General features: G+C 43.8%; 1 protein-coding gene across 12 annotated transcripts in view; it reads left to right on the top strand.

The window, feature by feature from the left end:
* ZNF532 (zinc finger protein 532) overlaps positions 1 to 14,149 on the top strand; it is a 95,624-nt gene extending 81,475 nt beyond the window's left edge. For 8 of the 12 annotated variants that reach the window (XM_036322065.1, XM_036322069.1, XM_036322063.1 and 5 more), the window contains 4 exons: positions 5,077 to 5,163; positions 8,609 to 8,721; positions 10,417 to 10,564; positions 12,180 to 14,149. In XM_036322065.1, coding sequence (XP_036177958.1) covers positions 5,077 to 5,163; positions 8,609 to 8,721; positions 10,417 to 10,564; positions 12,180 to 12,671 — 840 coding nt within the window. In that variant the 3' untranslated portion in view covers positions 12,672 to 14,149. Of the gene's footprint in view, positions 1 to 3,073; positions 3,940 to 5,076; positions 5,164 to 8,608; positions 8,722 to 10,416; positions 10,565 to 12,179 lie in introns of those variants that run through there. The other 4 variants (XM_036322075.1, XM_036322073.1, XM_036322066.1 and 1 more) reach the window with 2 other exon arrangements.
* The last annotated feature ends 4,316 nt before the right edge of the window (positions 14,150 to 18,465 follow it).

Genomic DNA, 18,465 nt, shown 5'->3' with positions numbered 1-18,465 from the left:
CTCCTGCCCTCTCTCCTGCATCTTCAGCTCTTCCCTGACATTCTCAAAGTCACAGAGGGCCATGGGACCTCTTGTTGTAACCAAACAAGGTTACCTTCCTAACCCACTTTTCTCTGCGTCCCTTTACCACAACCCCCCCTGAAATCGCTTTCCTGCTGGGACTCCCCAGGTCTTCTCCATTTTATGAATTTCTTATCACTCTGCCAAAATCACTCTTGTTCAGTCCCAGGCGGCTCAGTTGTTTGGAATGTCGTCCCACGCACCAAAAAGGTTGTGGGTTCGATTCCCAGTTGGCACATGAGTAGGTTGCGGGTTTAATCTCCAGTCGGGATGGGTACGGGAGGCAGCCAGTTGATGTTTCTCTCACATTGAGGTTTCTCTCTCACATCAATCTCTCTCTGTCTCTCTCCCCTGCTGCCTTCCCCTTTCTCACAATCAATAAATATATCCTCAGGTAAGGATTAAAAACACACGCAACAGCCTGCTCTTGTCGGGCTCCCCAGTGACTCCGTGTCACCAAGCCAGGGGTCTTGGCTCTCTCAGCATCGTGTCTGACCTGTCTGAAGCAGTTGTTTTCTTTGCTAGGTTCCTGGACACTTTTCTCTTAGTTCTTATCCTGCTTCATTGACCGCACTTCTCAGTCTTGCTCATCTTTCTAGCCTTATGAATGTTGATGTGTCCATTTACTTTCAGAAAGTTCTCATCCAGGCCCATGATTGTAAAAGCCACCCATCTACTAGTGCTCATCTCCTAGTGACTCACATATTTATTTCTCTGGCCTGGACCTCTCCCCCGAGTTCAGACTAGAATTTAACCACCCATTTAGCATCTCTACTTAGAAGATCTCCAGTGGGCCTCTCTCAGACATAACCTTTGATTTCTCTCCTTCCCTAAACCTGCTTCTCCCCTACTTTCCTAGTTAGTACCAGGTGCCAGAGAATTTGGAGTGACACTTGACTCCCTCTTTTTTCTCCTTTGTCACCCACATCTAGCCCTTCCACAAATGCTATTAGCTCTGCATTTGCTAGAGATATGAAATCCAACCACTTATGTCACCTTTACTTTCCAAGCCCAGCACACGGCACATCTGCCCCACATTGTTGCAGACAGTCTCTGCACTGGGTCTCTGCTCTCACGCTTGGCAGCCAGAGTGACCCATTGAAAGTACATTGGTCATAGTATTCTGCTCAACCCTTCAGTGTCCTCCCATCACACTGTGGATGATCCAAAGCCCTCGCCTTGGTTTACAAGGCTGTACAGTCTGCTGTCTGACTTCCTCGCCTGCCATTCTCCCCACCGTCACTCCACAGAAAACTGCAGAGAGGATATGATTGGGCAGTTCAGTGGAGAAATACAAGTGGCTCAGGGATATGCAGGCAGATGTCCATGTCACGAGGCATTGAGAGAAAGACAGAGTGCTCTGTAATATTGTACCCATTACTTTGGCAAGTCGATGACTGGTGATCTGATGTCGCAGGCGCTTGGTGAACAAGCCCCGCCTTAGGTTGGTGGTGTCCTTTTAAGGACAGTTTTGCAAGAAGCTTCAAGGAGCCTTAACATGTTTACAATTTCTAAACTAGAAAGTCTACTTTTAGAAATTTGTACAAAGGAAACAGTTGTTGACTACTAAGGTTTTTATTTGTAATTACTGGAAAGCTGAAACAACTTAAATCATTAATAGAAAACATCTAAGTTATGACTCATTTGTACAAGAGAGTACTATGCATGCATTGAGAAGAACGTAGAAACATCCAAATGTGTAGCTGTGTGTTTTACAAGTGAAAAGAATCAGGATACAAACCAATATGTATAATATAGACTCATTGTAAATACACATAAACATGTTCAGAAAAGAAGTAAGTGGGGAGGATCTATAGCTAGAAATTGACTTCAGTTGGTGAGATTAGAAGCAGTCTTTACTCTTATTTTGCAATAAGCATTGTTATTTATAATTGGAAGAGATAAGAGAAAGGAAAACAGGCTGCATTGTCTAGATCAGGGGTAGGCAAACTTTTTGACTCGAGGGCCACAATGGGTTCTTAAACTGGACCGGAGGGCCGGAACAAAAGCATGGATGGAGGGTTTGTGTGAACTAATATAAATTCAAAGTAAACATCATTACATAAAAGAGTACGGTCTTTTTTTTCAATAGTTTTATTCATTTCAAATGGGCCGGATCCGGCCCGCGGGCTGTAGTTTGCCCACGGCTGGTCTAGATGCACCATTTTTTCTTCACTTGGAAAACGGAGGCTGCCTGGCAGGAATTCTTTCAATTTCCTGGTCCCTTCCTCACCTGCCCACTGCTGACCATAACAAGCATTGCACCTGTCTGTGGATAGCGACTTATCTCCGGCCACAGGAAGTTTGGTTCTTCCTTCTGTCTGGATTCCTCCCCGCTCATTGACTCATCTTTTACCTTTGTCCTCTATATCTTCAGTATTTGAACATGCTCATGGCTCACCCATTTTCCAAAATCTAAGCAGTGCTTACTTGCTCTGTATCCAGCACTTTATCCTAAATTTGTTACTCTGTGATTACTTGGTAGAATCTGCTCATAGTATTCCAGTAGATAATTGTGTGGTCAGTTATTCTTTTCTGTATTCAATTCATTCACATAAGTATTTTCTGTGTGCTGAAGGCCAGGGATGCAGAGATGATGGCTCACAGCTTCTGTTTTTTGTTTTTGTTTTTGTTTTTTAATATATTTTATTGAATTTTTACAGAGAGGAAGGGAGAGGGATAGAGAGTTAGAAACATCGATGAGAGAGAAATATCGATCAGCCGCCTCCTGCACACTCCCCACTGGGGATGTGCCCGCAACCAAGGTACATGCCCTTGACCAGAATCGAACCTAGGACCCTTGAGTCCGCAGGCCGACGCTCTATCCACTGAGCCAAACCGGCCAGGGCCACAGCTTCTGTTTTCAATGAAATTACAGGGCATTGAAATTCACCCTGATATGAAAATACCGCCCCCCCCCCCCCCCAAACTTGTAAAGTTTAAGGTTTTTCTTTGGAGGAAGAGCTATAATAGTAGGTGTTTCATCTGTTAATTGATTTTTTTTTAACCTTAGTACTATCAGTCATTAGAGAAATACACATCAAAAGCCCAGTGAAATACTACTGACCACCCTCTACGATGGCTACAAGAAAATAAATGGCAGCACCGACTGTTGGAAAGGTTGCGGAGCAGTTGGCATCCTTACCCATTGCTGGTGGAAAGGCAAAGCACAGCCAATCTGGAACAGTGTGAGGGTTCCTTATTTCATTTACCACATGACTCAGTAAGCCCATTCCTCAGTGTCCACCCAAGAGAAATAAAATCATGAGTTCACACCAGAACCTGTACATGGCAGTGGTTTCAATTCATAATTTCCCCAAACTGGAAACAGCCTCGACGTCCTTCCCCTCGTAATGGGTAAACCAATTGGAGAGTGTCCATATGATGGAGGACTGCTCCACAGTGAGAAGAAGCGGGCAGCCGACACACTCAGCAGCGTGGATGAATTACAGATGTATTGTGCCCAGGGAAGGAGCCAGACTCAAAAACCTACCTGCTGTGCTGTATGGTTCCACTTGAAAGGAAAAGCAAACATGTAGGATAGAAACAGATCAGTAGTTACCAAGAACTGGGTGTAAGAAGAGGGGTTGACTATAAAAGGGCATGTGGGGATTTGGGGGTGATGGAATTGTATATCTTGATAGTGGCAGCAATTACTCAAGTGTATCCATTTATCAAAACTCCTAGAACTCTACATTAAAAAGAGTGTATTTTACACTTTGTGGATTATACTGCAGCAAACGTAACATTATTTTTGAGGCAACCAAATTTTTTTGATATGTGCCATATTCACGTGTTTTATAAATCCAAACAATATGAAGGAAGGAATAGAGTGAAAAGCCTCATCCCTACCCTTGCTAGCTAAAATCACCAGGTTTCTCATGCATCTTGAAGGTTCTCTATATGTAAGTATCATCTTATATGCATACTAGAGGCCCGGTGCATGGTCCCTTGGCCTGGCCTGCATCCTCTCTCAATCCAGGACCCCTTGGGAGATGTCGGACTGCCAGTTTCAGCCTGATCCCCTTAGGCCAGGCCAAGGGACCCCACCGGTGCACGAATCCATGCACCAGGCCTCTAGTATGCCCATAAGATCTTTGGTTAATCTCTTTCTGCCCTCCTCCCACCGCCCTTCCCTCTGAGATTCATCAGTTTGTTCCATGTTTCCATGCCTGTGCGTTGAGTGTCTGCCCCCTGGTGGTCAGTGTGCGTCATAGCTACCGGTGAAAGGGTCAGGCAGTCAGTTAGGCTTTTATATATATACTAGAGGCCCGATGCACGAAATTCGTGCAAGAGTAATAAGCCTTCTTTCTCCCGGCTGCTGGCACTGGCTTCCCTCTGGCACCTGGGTCCCGGGCTTCCCTCCGGCACCGGGACCCAGGCTTCCCTCTGGCTGCCGGCAGGCACCAGGGACTCGGGCTTCATCCGGAAGAATGTCTGGAAAGACGTCCGGTCTAATTAGCATATTACACTTTTATTATTATAGATAGATGTTCTCATTTGTACAATTTCTAACAGAACACAGCTTGTGAACATAAATTTCCAGTCTTTTCTCAATATGATATATGTTACAGTTCTTTTCATACCATTGCATTTAGATCTTCCATTCTTTTCTGTCACCACATGGCACAAATGTTGTTGTGTCAGGGTATAGACTATATTTGACCAAGTCTCCTTTGATGGACCCAGATTTGTTCTCCTTTGTACACAGTGCTGCAGGGAATAACTGTGCATATGTAGGCAGTGCTATTATAACTCTTGTACTGGAAACACAAATCTGTTCCAATGCAATTGATACATCAGGGGACAGTTGCAGCATAACCTGAAGTCTGAGTTTGCTCATACGTGACTTCATCCCTGAGAAACACTAGGTGAGTATGGAAAACTGGATTGGAGTTGTGTAGGAATAAGCAAACACACCCCACCTCAGGCTTCCCCTGCGACCCCATCTCCCTGTGTTGAGTCACACTGGTCCACACCTGGTGTTACAACTTCCCTCCGACCCTCCGATTTCAGATAACCCTTCTTCCACCACTTCACAAAACTCAAAAGCCACAGCCCTGGGACCCCACTTCCACAAGCAAACTGCAAGCCTTTTACAAGGTAAAGTGTCGTTTTGATGTTGCAGTATCTTATATTTCTCAATCATTTGACATGTATAAAACCATGCTACTGTTTTATTAATATGCCACTGACTGATTTTTTTGAGTATTATGCCCTAGCTTAATTTTGGCTGGAAGCCCTGTAGTTTTTAATGACTGATGTTGCATAGTGCAGTGATTTATAATGTGTTATATGTACATTGCAGCATTATAGCAGAACTGATTGTACCGTGTGTGGGTCTATCAGCAGAATAGATTTCCAGGTGGTGGGAGGGCCCAGTTAGGAGTTATATTCTGAGGGATTGCTGCTATGATACATTTAAATTATGTAGTTGATTTTTCCTTTTTCATAGAAGAGGGTAGAGCTGACAAGTGTCAGCATGGTTTGGGAATAATTGTTCCTCATAATCTTAAATTTGTGGGTGTTTCTGGATGCACGAGGGTCAGAAAGGAGGCTTTTTGCATGTTGGGGCAAGGCAGAGCCTCAGGAGGCAGCAATATCAGGAAGAGGGGAAGAGGATGGCTAGCCAATTGCATTTGTGAAGATGGGACTTTTCTTCCCTAACTTCTTGCACACAGAGAGGCCTTCAAGCCAAGAGACAAGGAGGGACTAGTTCTCAGCCCGGAGAATGAATGACTGTGACAGAGCCAAAGGCAACCCTAGACACTTCCACCAAGTGCCATAGAAAACAGTGGGTTTCTGGGCCTTTTAAATCCTGGAGTTCAGACCGTGAGGCCCAGGCCAGAGCATTCAGAGCAAAGGAATTTGCTAAGAGGGACAAATGCTCTCTTTCCCAAAATGTGACGATAAGAGTCAACAACTGGAAAACAGGGAGGAAGTGGACCCAAGTGTTTCATATCTTACTATAAGGTTTTACAAAAATGTTCAGTCCCTGCCAGCTTATTATATTTGTTCAATATTTCTTCAGAGAGTTCCAAGTAAAAACAAAGCAATCATTGAATGGGAAAACATGACTATTTTCTGATTTTAGTTAACTATAAAAAGGCCATGGTTCCCTTAATATCAGCTTACCCTATATTGGAGCCAGAAGGAAGTAAATGACCTTAAAAGTTTTGAAAATAGAACCATGATAAACTTTACACTTTCTTAATACTGTTTTTCCCCCCCATTTTTGTTTGATTGTTAAAAATTGCTTTCTGTGTATAAAGTCACAATGTGAACTGTTATAATATTGAAGATGTCGTTATGAAAATAAGTTAGGTTAAAGCACCTTTAAATAAATTAGCATTTAAAATTTAGCAAAGAAGAAAGTCATTTGTTTAGTTAGGTACTGTGAACACGGCAGATTTGATTTGGAAACTGGCATTTAAACTTGTAATTTTCTTGTCACCAGTGATTTTGAAACCTTGCTCCATTGTTTTGGGGCTGGCACAGTTCATTTCTGCATTTTTTAAATAAAGATGATGAAAAAGAACAATATCTCACATTTTGTCATCTCTTTGAAAATAGTAATTACCGATTCAGCTAAACTGCTCTTCATATAATTTATTACCTACTGAGAATTTCTTTATTGAAATTTCTCTATTAAAATTTTGGTTTGCTATTAATGTAACTACACCACAATGAAAAGTGGAATCTAAGCTCTTCATCTAAAAAGAAAATGCAATGTTCGTCCCTCTGAGGCCTCTTGCCCCTTGTATGGTTAGAAACATACATTTCAGTGCCTTCCTCCTTTAGGCTTCTTTGCTTTTAGAAATATGTCTTGTGTTGGATTCTTCCAGGTAATCGTGATATTGCCCATCTTATGTACAAAGTGCAAAGGGAATTAGATGTATTAGTAGATATTTAAAACTATTGAAGCACAGTTCATGACTGACGGTTCTCCCCTTACGGCTGTATTCTAAATGCAACGTCGTGTTCGTTCTCAGCCCACCTAAATCTCAGAGACCGGGGTTTTGGGATGGCTTGCTTTGTGTGACCACAGTGTTTTATGCAGGAACACCTTTGGGAGAAGGGACAGCGTGCCTCAGAGGCACCAGCTGCTATTGGCTTTGTCCTCCTTTTCCCAGAGATTACACGCTTAGGAAAACAAGAAAGGCAGTGGGCCAGCTTTCAGCTGCAGCAGGAGAATCGTCCTCCTTTGCCTTTGTCTGGGTCAGGACCCTTTTGAACACCTGCCAGGCTGACTTGCTTTATTTAAAGACAATATTTTCCACTCCTTTAAGATGAAATGTGGATGTGTAACTTTACTTTTATTAATAAGAGAGAATTTGTTGAGGATTTCTGTGTCCCAAGCTCTGTGTTAACCTGTACTTTACCTCCGCTTCCCCACCCCCTCAGCGGTGTGACCACTGGTGTGACCGCTACTTCCAGGGGGAGTAGATGCTGAAAATTCTCAGCCACTTAGCTTTGTTTATGGTTTCACTGGGACAGGTTTGTCAGGGGATGTAAAAGCACTATGAAAGATATATTTATCATTTCGTTACCACTTATCAGCTGCTTGCTTGCTTATCTCTTTTTATTGCCCAAAATAGTAATGTTATTTGAGAGAACATACTCCCATGAGAGGTTTAGGAATAACTTCAGCCTTATTTTTAATGAGGATTGAGCCAAATTTTGTTCCATTTCCTAGGCTGGCAGTTCTTTCTTGATCTGATTGACTCGTGATACCTGGTGTCATTGCAGACTGCAATGCTTATCACACCCAAAGAATTTGTTGTAACGTTAAGCCACTAATTTTACTTAATATGTTTCACGTGGGAATATGTCGAGGTAACATAATTATGTGTTAGCCGAAGTGGGAAACTTTTAACTTTGAAATTTTTATATGACTCTTGATAGTTTTCTCTTGTGCTGTCCAGTTTTCCCCCCAATTCTCACCCCCTCTCTCTCCACCTCTCTCTCTCCATATACCAACAGGCAAATCTCCATAAAGTGGTTTCGAACATTTGTGTTCTTGATAGAACCAAATGGTGTTATTTAAAACAAAAGGCCTCCTGGAAAACTCTTTCCTTATAGTATAAGGGATGATTCCTTAATCATGAAGTGGGAGAAAGTTAAGAGGTTTAACATTAGCCAAAAATTTAATTTAAAATGACACATTGGATAAGGTGACATATTCTCTCTGGAGATAATGAATTACATAATGACTTGATTTGGCATTTACTGGAGAATTAAGTTGCTTTAAAAAATAACATTTATTATATCTCTTTTGCAAATAACATTTATGTAATGTTTTCTCTTAAATAAGTGAGAGTGCTCAATCAAAAACAAGTGTTTTGGGGAAATATATTTGTCATTTTTTACTCTCGTGATAAAGATTGCTTCATTCTGTAGAAGTTAGCCTCTTCATGGCTACCCCGGCCCATGTTGCTAACAGGTATGAGCATGTAAGTTACACTCCCAGGAAGGAGCTGTTCCTAATGTTAAAGTGTTTTCTGTTTCCGTCCTCTGAGTGGCTGTCTCTCTCTTGTCCCTAACACAGCAAATGAAGAAGCACCCGTGCCGCCAGTGTGACAAGTCCTTCAGCTCCTCACACAGCCTGTGCCGGCACAACCGCATCAAGCACAAAGGCATCAGGAAAGTTTACACCTGCTCGTAAGTTCTGGGTTCTCATGTGGGATCACAGGCGGGCTGAGCGGATCTCACCGAGGTTTTTCATATGTTACCATTCGTTTTCCATCCCCATCCTCTCTGTTCCATAGTTTATAGATTTCATTTCTTAATTGTATTCTGTTGTTTTGACATGCAGTTTCTTCTTCTTTTTTAATCCTCACCCCAGGTTATTTTTCCAGTGATTTTTTTTTTTTTTTTTTTTTTTAGGGAGAGTGGAAAAGAGAGGGAAAGACAGAGAGAAACATCGATGTGAGAGAAGCACATCGCTTGGTTGCCTCCTGCACGGGCCCTGGTTGCCGGGCCAGGGAGGAGCCTGCAACCAAGGTACGGGCCCTTGACTAGAATCAAACCCAGGACCCTTTGGTCCACAGGCATACGCTCTATCCACGGAGCCAAACAGGCTAGGGCAGTGATGGCGAACCTATGACACGTGTGTCAGAGGTGACACACGAACTCATTTTTTTGGTTGATTTTTCTTTGTTAAATGGCATTTAAATATATAAAATAAATATCAAAAATATAAATCTTTGTCTTACTATGGTTGCAAATATCAAAAAATGTCTATATGTGACATGGCACCAGAGTTAAGTTAGGGTTTTCAAAATGCTGACACATCCGAGCTCAAAAGGTTCGCCATCACTGGGCTAGGGCGACATGCAGTTTCTTCATTGGACTGTAGCAGTTAAAATGTTAAACTAGAAAGGAGCCTGTGTGGGTTCCTGTGTTCTTGGCTGTTAACCCACAGGTGTCTGTTTTATCAGTGAGGATTTTGGACAAGTGATTGAGTCGCAGTTGTACGGTGGAGTTAGTTTGACCCACTCAGTGGTTCAGAGAGGCCCTGATGGGCTGGGTCTGGTCCTGGAGTCAGTTCCGCTTGCCCATGCAGGGCAGCTCTGTCTCGGTACGCTGTTGGCCGAGACACCAAAAGCATGGGACTGCGTGGCCAACACACTGGATAGTCACACCACTCAAGATGCTCATGAGCTACTTAGTATGTGCTGATCTGAACCGGTTATTAGTGAAAAAGCTTTATCCCACACTCAAACAGAGCATGCCTAAAGCGAGTTGCTATGAAAGGTTACTTTAAGGCACTTTTCATAAGCCACATAGAAGCTGTACAGGCCGTCTGTAGCTCGTGTGCACCATGTGGCTCTGGGCACCGTGAAGGGTGGCTGTGGGGCCAGTGGGCTTGGCTATTAGGGAACGTTTCTTGGGTAGGAAAACGGGGACGTAGACGCTTCTTCAGTGACACTAAAGCTGGGAGTGATTTTGGAGAGATGAGAACCTCTGTAAAAAGAAGCTGTTGAGATTGTATTGAAAGAATCAGAATTTGGAAGGAAGGCCTGGACTGGGAAGAAGATGAAAAGAAAGTCTGGTAGGGCATAATCCAAATCTAGAAAAGACATACTCCGTCTGAACCAAATCACACTGATCCTATATGGACACAAAAATGGTCAGAAAACTTTTTACAAAAGCTGCCAAATTTTTTTTGCACAAATTGGAAACTACGATTTATACCAAAGTTGTTACTTCACTTTGGAGCATTGTGGTGTTCACAGAGATCACCTTGACCCCTGTGTGTACTGTTGGTGGTGAAGGTCTTTCGGCCGCGACGGCAACCCTCACCGTGAGTTCCCTTTCAGCAAGCAGGTCACCCCCTTGTCTTTGGCTCCACAGGCACTGCCCAGACTCCAGGCGGACCTTCACCAAGCGGCTGATGCTGGAGAAGCACATCCAGCTCATGCATGGGATTAAGGATCCCGACTTGAAAGAAATGACAGAAGCCACCAACGAGGAGGAAATAGAAATAAAAGAAGATACCAAGGTCAGACATGGCAGATGTTCTCTTTACGGCAGAATTGTGTTGACTTGCTTTTTTCATTCATTCTTTTCATTTAAAACTTTCTAAAGTTACACAATTTAAAAAGTTCTGACTATGCATGAAAGTATGAAATACTAGGCAGTCTTCCTCTACACCCACACTGACCTTTCCTCTTGCTCCTAAAAGGTAATTTTTGTTAAGTTTTGTCTGTGTCCTTCCAGAAATAGCTTTAGGGATCTACTTACATAAATAAATTTTAAAATTTGATGTTGACTCAGAAATTGCCTCTTAGCCAGAAGGGAGGTATAAAGCTGGAAACATAGTGGTTGTGATAGGGTCCTAATAAAAGTTATGGATGGTTCCTTTTCTCTTCTCTTTATAATGAAAGAAGACAGAATGGTGACTTCGTGCCTTATTCTTACATCAGTGGATAGTGAACTTGGATTAGACAGCACTATCTATAATAACCTGTGTACATGGCATGTGGGTGCCAAGAGCTCTTAGGGTAACCAAGAGTTCAGCTGGTGGCTAAGGGATCCTGCTGTCTCTGGCACGGTGCTGTGTCTGGAACGTACCTGGGTAAAGCCTGTGTGTGTTTTCAAGGAGTTAATCACTGGGTCGAGGCCAGACAAATGTCGCATTAGATTGTAATCCTTTTCCTCAAGAGATGTCCAAAGGGAAGGGGAGAGGGAAGGGAAATTTAAGAGTGTTTCTCTTCAGAGTATAAATCTTTTGCCTTTTTAAAGAATGGAGGTAGAGTGGCAGGTCAAGGTGTATCAGAGATGAACAAGGCAGAAAAGTCGGGCCATGCAGCTGGGAGGAGGGAGAGTCCCTTTGGTTTGGATTTTTGGAGATCGCAAAATGAGGGATTTGATGTGGGTCAGATCTAGAAAGCTGGAAAGGGAGGAGAAAGGTATGACCTATTGGGGAAGGGGCAGGAAAGAGCAGATACTAGACCACTGGGGCTTCCAGTGACTCTCCATCTCGGTCACAGAAAAGGCAAGATACCTGCCTTTTCTCTGCCACAAGGGTTCTTCCGTCCCCCAGCCCCTGCGCCTCCCTGGCCTCATCTCTGCTCCCACCCGGTCACCCTGCTCCAGCTCCAGGAGCCTTCCTGCTGTCACCCAGGCACAGGCCCTGCCTCTGGCCTTTGCTTTGCACAGCCCCCGTGTCTGACCCTTTACCCCATGTGGCCCATGGCTCACGTCCTCCTGCAACAGGCCTCTGTCCAGATGTCACTGTCACACCATGTGTAACTTCACCCCCCTCTCTCCCCAACCCTCCACACTCTGCTTTGTTTTCCTGGGTGTGACACTGTAGATGGACTCCTTGGTTGCTGCTTGTCTCGCTCCTTTGGAGCCCACCTTCCATGAAGGCAGGGACTGGTTTGTCCCCTGCTGGGCCCTGGGCTGGAGCGCTGCCTGGCAACACGGGAACTCAGATTTGTGAAACGGGTGGGAAGGCCCGAGCCTCGAGTGGGGTGGCAGACACGGCCGTGACAAAACCCCGATCCTGGAACTCACAGTTCACGTTTCCCGGCAGCTCGGAGCCCAAGGGAGCTGGTCCTTTGTCACCCACCCAGCAGAACGGCTTTCAGTTGTGTCTTTTTTTCCCAAAGGTTCCCAGCCCCAAGCGGAAGTTGGAAGAACCAGTTTTAGAATTCAGGCCTCCCAGGGGAGCGATTACTCAACCACTGAAAAAGCTCAAGATAAATGTGTTTAAGGTTCACAAGTGTGCTGTGTGCGGCTTCACCACCGAAAACCTGCTCCAGTTCCACGAACATATCCCGCAGCACAAGTCCGACGGCTCCTCCTACCAGTGCCGGGAGTGCGGCCTCTGCTACACATCGCATGTGTCCCTGTCCAGGCACCTGTTCATTGTGCACAAGCTGAAGGAGCCGCAGCCCGTGTCCCAGCAGAACGGGGCCGGGGAGGAGAACCAGCAGAGCCAGCCCAGCCCCGAGCATGAGGCAGCCGACGGCGCCGTGTCTGACAGGAAGTGCAAAGTGTGTGCAAAAACGTTTGAAACGGAAGCTGCCTTAAACGCTCACATGCGGACACATGGCATGGCCTTCATTAAATCCAAAAGAGTGAATTCGGCTGAGAAATAGCCCCAGACCTTCCAGAAGGGGGATCCCTGTCCACATTGGAATACAAAAGACATTTTTGTTACAAAAAGTTTGCAGTATAATAGTTAACAGTACTGTCTAGGCCGTTGCAATATATTCTCTTTCAACATCCCCTCTTCACCTCGTCATGTATATCCTCGATAAGTATTAAAGCAGTATTTGAGTTTAAAAGAGTTTGTATATATTTAAATGGAAAACTTTTTATACTCTTTGTTACATGTTTGTATCAGTATTTAGTAGCAAATGTTTTGAGTTTGGGTTTTTTTGGGGGGCGGTTAGCATTTTTCTTTTTGTATTGTTCCTTTAAAACAGAGTTCTTAGTAACAGGGGCAGTTCCTGAATTCAAATAAACCATTTTGTATGTTATGGATTTAAAAGGGTTAACTAATTACAGGCTAAGATAAGGCCTTTTTTAGTGTTTTTAATTTTTAGAATTCACTACATACATTGTAGGTGATTGTTGGTCTCCAAACACCTAGGGACTTTTAAGTGTCTTAGCACCATCCTCAACGTGCCTGCTCTAGTCTGTGAGCTCACACTGCAGACGCGAGCGCACTCGGGCAGCGCGTGGCATCTTCCGGGCCATGCCAACCTGTTCAAAGCAGCAGCCTTGCAGGTGAATAAAAACTTAGGCCAGAAACCCAAACGAAGGAGGATTTCCTTAATTCCATCTTACGGGGAAAAGGTATCTATCCTCAAGGTCAAAGTGGGGGCTGGTGATTTTCGGGTCAGATTCGCAAGGCTGGCTTCAAGAGCACAAGGAGATAAAGTTACGAAAGGGCTGGACTACTGTAAAAGTTACAAATACGTCGTTAGACCAATAGATTTCTATAGTCAAGTTTTTGTCATGTAATTTATTAACTATTATAAAGACACAACTAAAGATATCAAGTATTTCTCTGGCTCTTGACAGGAAGACAAAATTCCTAGTTGATTAACCCTTGGCTGTCTAAAGAGTTGGCGTTTTTGTTCTGGGTGCTACTGCCAAACATTCTGGTACTTAGAGTTGGGATGCACAACTCCAACCACCGACTTTCCAGTGCAGCAGCCTGCGCGTGGCCACTGGCCGCGCGAGATCAGCGCTGAGCCCCGGGTTTAGTCCCTCATTTCAATAAGTACACTTACTGGGGGGCTCTGCTCACTGGGAGCGCAGTAGAGTCCTCTTCTGTCCCTTCCATTCACAGTTCTCTGGGAGAGTTCTATTTTGTTGTTTGTTTGTTTATGTTTTCTTTGGCATTTTATATCTTGTATTTATCCCTAAACATGTTTTGTACTTTTTTTTTTTTTTTTTAAGAAAAGGAATTCTTTTGTGTACATATAGATACTTGCATGATATATTGTAGTCAATGTTTGGTTCCTCAAAAAGGTCTTGCTGCTGTCCAGTGTTATGCACTACATCCATCAGAACTGTATTCAACACATTTCATCTGTAAATAAATGTGGGACATTTGGCCCTTGTGCTTCTGTGAGAGAGTTATTGATGGTGGGACTGTGACATCTTCCTGAAGCTTAGGAAGTGATTAATTTCAGGGACAGGCTACAGGATATTGCAGAAGAATGGCATATTCATTCTCATTAGCAATTATCTGTTTGTCACTTCTTATTGATGCCATCAGGTCATTGATGTAACCCAAGGGCATGATTAAGTATTCCTCAACTTGACATTCAATTGCTGTTGTTATATTTATACTTGTATTGCTCTGAGTTGTATTCATAGCACTTTCATATGTTTCTGCATTGGAACTTTGCAATAAACCTGTGTGGTGGGCTGCACAGGTCTGACTAGCCTAATTTCACAGTTGAGGAAGCTGAGCTCCGATTAAATTCTTTGCCTAAGCCCTCATAGCTGGTAAGTGGCTTTGCGTATTAGAACCCATATTCTTGCTCTAAATCTAGTCTCGCTCTGTGTTTATGTACATATTGGCAAATATTCATTTATTCAACAAATAAAAAGTATGTGCAAAACATGCTACTAGAATTTTTGTTCGTGGCACTATGACTTTTATAAGATAACCTGGAAGTTGATCTACTCTTAAATACCTAAGAATGCCTGGTAATATGAAATTAGCATCTACTAAATGCCTAGTTAACCCTCCAAGAAAGTTTTAAAAAAATGTGCTGAGGTCCAAAATGAAGATATGAAACCCAGAGTAGAAAAAGAACACAGGATGCTGTCTCCCTAGGAGATTTGGATGGTTCAGCTGAAGAGAGAACTGGTGAACTGGAAGATAGGTCATGAAGACATTACCAAGAATACAGCCCAGAGATGAGATGAAATATATAACAAAGATTAGAAGTCAAGAATGACCTAAGGAGAAGATCTAACAAGTTTAATAATTGTTCCAGAGTGGGGAAACAGAATTGGGAAGGGACATTGTGGAAAATTCTTAGCTCCAACGAAAGACATGAATTCTTCATTTAAGGTGAACACTGAGCAGTAAGCCACATTGGAACTTGTGAATTCTACCTGTTCTTCACTAATTGTAGATGCTGGGTGTGGTTGTAGGTGTGGGCATTAGAGAAACAGGATATAGTCGGACCAAAGGCAGAAACCTGGGCTTGTTCCATGAATCCTTAGGAAGCCCATTTCCTCTGGTGGGGCTGTGGTTGCTGAGGCTGACAGAGCTCAGGTCAGGTTGCAAAAAGCTTTCAACAATGGACTAAGGCGTTTACTCCAATACAGATGAGTTCTTTGGACAGGAGAGCAACATAACCAGATTAACCAGAAACGGTGTTTAGGAAGGGTGGTGGGAGAGAGTGTATCAGGATAAGTTAGGTTATGCTACGGTTGCAACCTTAAATTTTTTTTGTTAAACTTCACTTGAGGATATTTTTCCATTGATTTCTAGAGTTGAAGGGAGGGGGAGAGAGAGAGAGAAAGAGAGAAACATTGATGTGAGAGAGACACACTGATTGGTTGCCTCCCGCACTGGGCATTGACCCGCAACCAAGGTACATGCCCTTGACCAGAATCGAACCGAGGACCCTTCAGTCCTTGGACTGACGCTCTCTCCACTGAGAAAAACTGGCCAGGGCACAACCCTAAATCTTAAGATGTATTTCTTGCTCACATTCCATGTCCATTGTGGACTTATTGGAAACAGTGTTTCAAATCTGCTTTTCCCCTTATCTCACTGTCACAGAGGGAAAGGACAGCTAAATCTTTGACCCCTGTCACTTTTCACAACTCATTGGCTCAAACCAGTCATATGGTCCCACAAAATCACAAGGAAAACAGGAAGTGCAATCCTACCAGATGCCCAAAAGACAGAAAGCTGGAAATATTTGGACAGCATCAATGACCACGACAGGAATAAAGTTGAAATCAATGTAGCAGCGATGCTAACACACGTGGCATAAAGGCTTAACCTAGGGGTGGGAGTAGCCTTGGGAAGAGGCTGCCGTTGTAGGTAGCATTTCAGAAGTAGCATCAAGAGAGTTTCATGCTGTGGGAGACAGAAACAAAGAGGATAAGCCTGGAAGTCCAAACCTAGGTATTTTTTTAAAATCCTCAGTCAAATACATGCTTAAAAGAAGGAGGGAGAGAGAGGAACATCTATCCGTTGTCTTCAGTACATGCCTTACCTAGGGATTGAGCCAGCAGCCCCAGATATGTGCCTTGACCAGGGAATCAAACTGGCAACCTTTCTGTGCATAAGAGGATGCTCCACCAATTGAGCCACTCTGGCCAGGGCCCAAAAGACTTACATTATTACTTAGATATGTGAAAGTCAAAGTTAGAGCTTGCACTTTAGATATACATACAAGACATGTTTTTTGTTTGAATGTGTGGTTGTATGATTCTATCAATCATTAAGTAATGGTGCTGCAGTAAAGAAGGCCAGCAAAGTGATAAAGACTTCTGATGAGAAACAGGAAACTGTAGACCTAGGCTACAATGGCATGGACCACTTCCTCCCAGAAACGCGTTCTGCAAATTCCTCACTCCTACTCCAGTCTAAAGAGTCAGTCCCACCCAAAGCTCTGACCAGCGCTTCTCTCCGGGTCAGTGGGCTAGTGAGTTGCAGCCCAAGATCATTGACCAACAGAGAAATTTCTTGTTGAAAACTTCGGCCAAGACTAAGATATTATTATTCCCATTAATATAATCATCATGCTGTGATCTCTTTTTAAAAGGGGAGAAGAGGGAAAGGTGTGTGAAAATAAAGTATGACTTAAAAGAACCATTCATTTAGCCCCAAAATGGTTTGAGAATAGAGGGTTGCATCAAATGTGGAATGCTATCTGCGCCCCTTAGTTACACACACCCCCATCAGATGCTGTCAGTGTACTGGATTGTAGCTCCTAATTGTAAGCCTACACCTTAGAATTAGATTTAGTGACTTTAAGAACTGGGCTCCTGCTCATGCATGATTCATTCTTTGCTTAAATGGACACTTGCACCTTCTTGTTTACTTCAGGTTTCTTTTTGAAATTATAAATCTCACACCCAACAGAGGTCATCATAAACCTTTGAGATATGACAATGCAAACTCATGTTTCTGCAAAGAGCCTCTCTTCCAGCTACCACAGCTCTGCACTAGCCACATGTTACTCTAGTCTCCATTACCCCAAACTTATTCTGAAGAGCCCAGCCTCAGTCCACCTGGTTGGGGTGTGAGGCTGAATTGGAGTCAACATTCCTTTTGCACATCCACTTCCCCTCTCTACTGTCCCAATAGATTTTGGTGAACATCTTAGTAAAGGCTCAATTGATTGGGTGATGGAGCTTTCATCATCTTAGCCTGTGTTTTTCTGGGAGTTTGCTCGCTCACTGCCCTTGTTGGTAAGGTAGATCTGGGGGTGCCCCCTGTTAGATCCTGTATGAATTAGGGTCTTAGCAAGACACAACACCATAGCAAAGGTTTAATTTTAAAGAAGTTCAGGAGGGGACCAAAAGATGCTGAGACCCCCGGGGACTAGCCATGGTGGACTAGCCATGGTGGGAGCCATTGCTACCCTCAAGGTCAGAGTTGGTGTCATGGACCCAGGCCTCTTCATAAGCCAGAGCCCCAGTGAAGCAGGGAGGGTGTGTGAGGGAAATCACAGGGTAGCTGTCCCATCACACGCAAAGATTTCCTGCCTGCACCTCCCACTGGCTAGTCTGCAATGTCAGCAAGCAGGACACAGTGGGATGCATGATGGATCTGGGTACCAGTGGGAGCCATCGCAGTGACCATAGAGGCCTAGCACATGCTTTCAGAAGTGTCTGCGCTATGCCTGTCTTCTTGTCAACATGCATTTTACCCGCTATAGGCAGGCTGTGAGCTGGAACAGGGACTGTCCATTCCATTTTTATCTTTTCTTTCTAGTAACCCCAGCAGGTTTACCCTGGAATTATACCCTTCCCCTAGTGGCTATTTCATGTAAGGAAACAGAAGAGCACATTCTTTGCTAGTTTCTAAATTCAATCTGTGAGGTTAGTTCTGACTCCAAGCAGCACTCTTTACAGTGTTTCGTAGCATTAAAGGAACTGATTATTTGATTTGCTGGGCTGTTTTATTGCATGCTGCTGTCCTGGAGCTTTCCTGCTAGTGACAGTGGTGAGTTTCGCCACCGTGGCAAGTCTGCTCCAAGCACGGTACTTTGCGGGACTGTATTTTTATCGAGGGGAGCTCCAGGATCAGAATCCACTGTGTCACACCTCCAGCTCGGTTCCAGAAGGGGTGAGTTTAGCCCACGGGTAATTTTCTGACCTTCAGGTCCAGTCAAGTTTAATTGGATTGGTTATTTCTGGAGAATACACGTCATTTGTTTGATGAAAAAGAACAAGGAA

This window comes from Myotis myotis, unplaced genomic scaffold (genome assembly GCF_014108235.1).
Source record: "Myotis myotis isolate mMyoMyo1 unplaced genomic scaffold, mMyoMyo1.p scaffold_m19_p_9, whole genome shotgun sequence".
In the NCBI taxonomy this organism is placed as follows: Eukaryota; Metazoa; Chordata; class Mammalia; order Chiroptera; family Vespertilionidae; genus Myotis; species Myotis myotis.
This window is presented reverse-complemented; position numbering and strand designations above follow the sequence as displayed.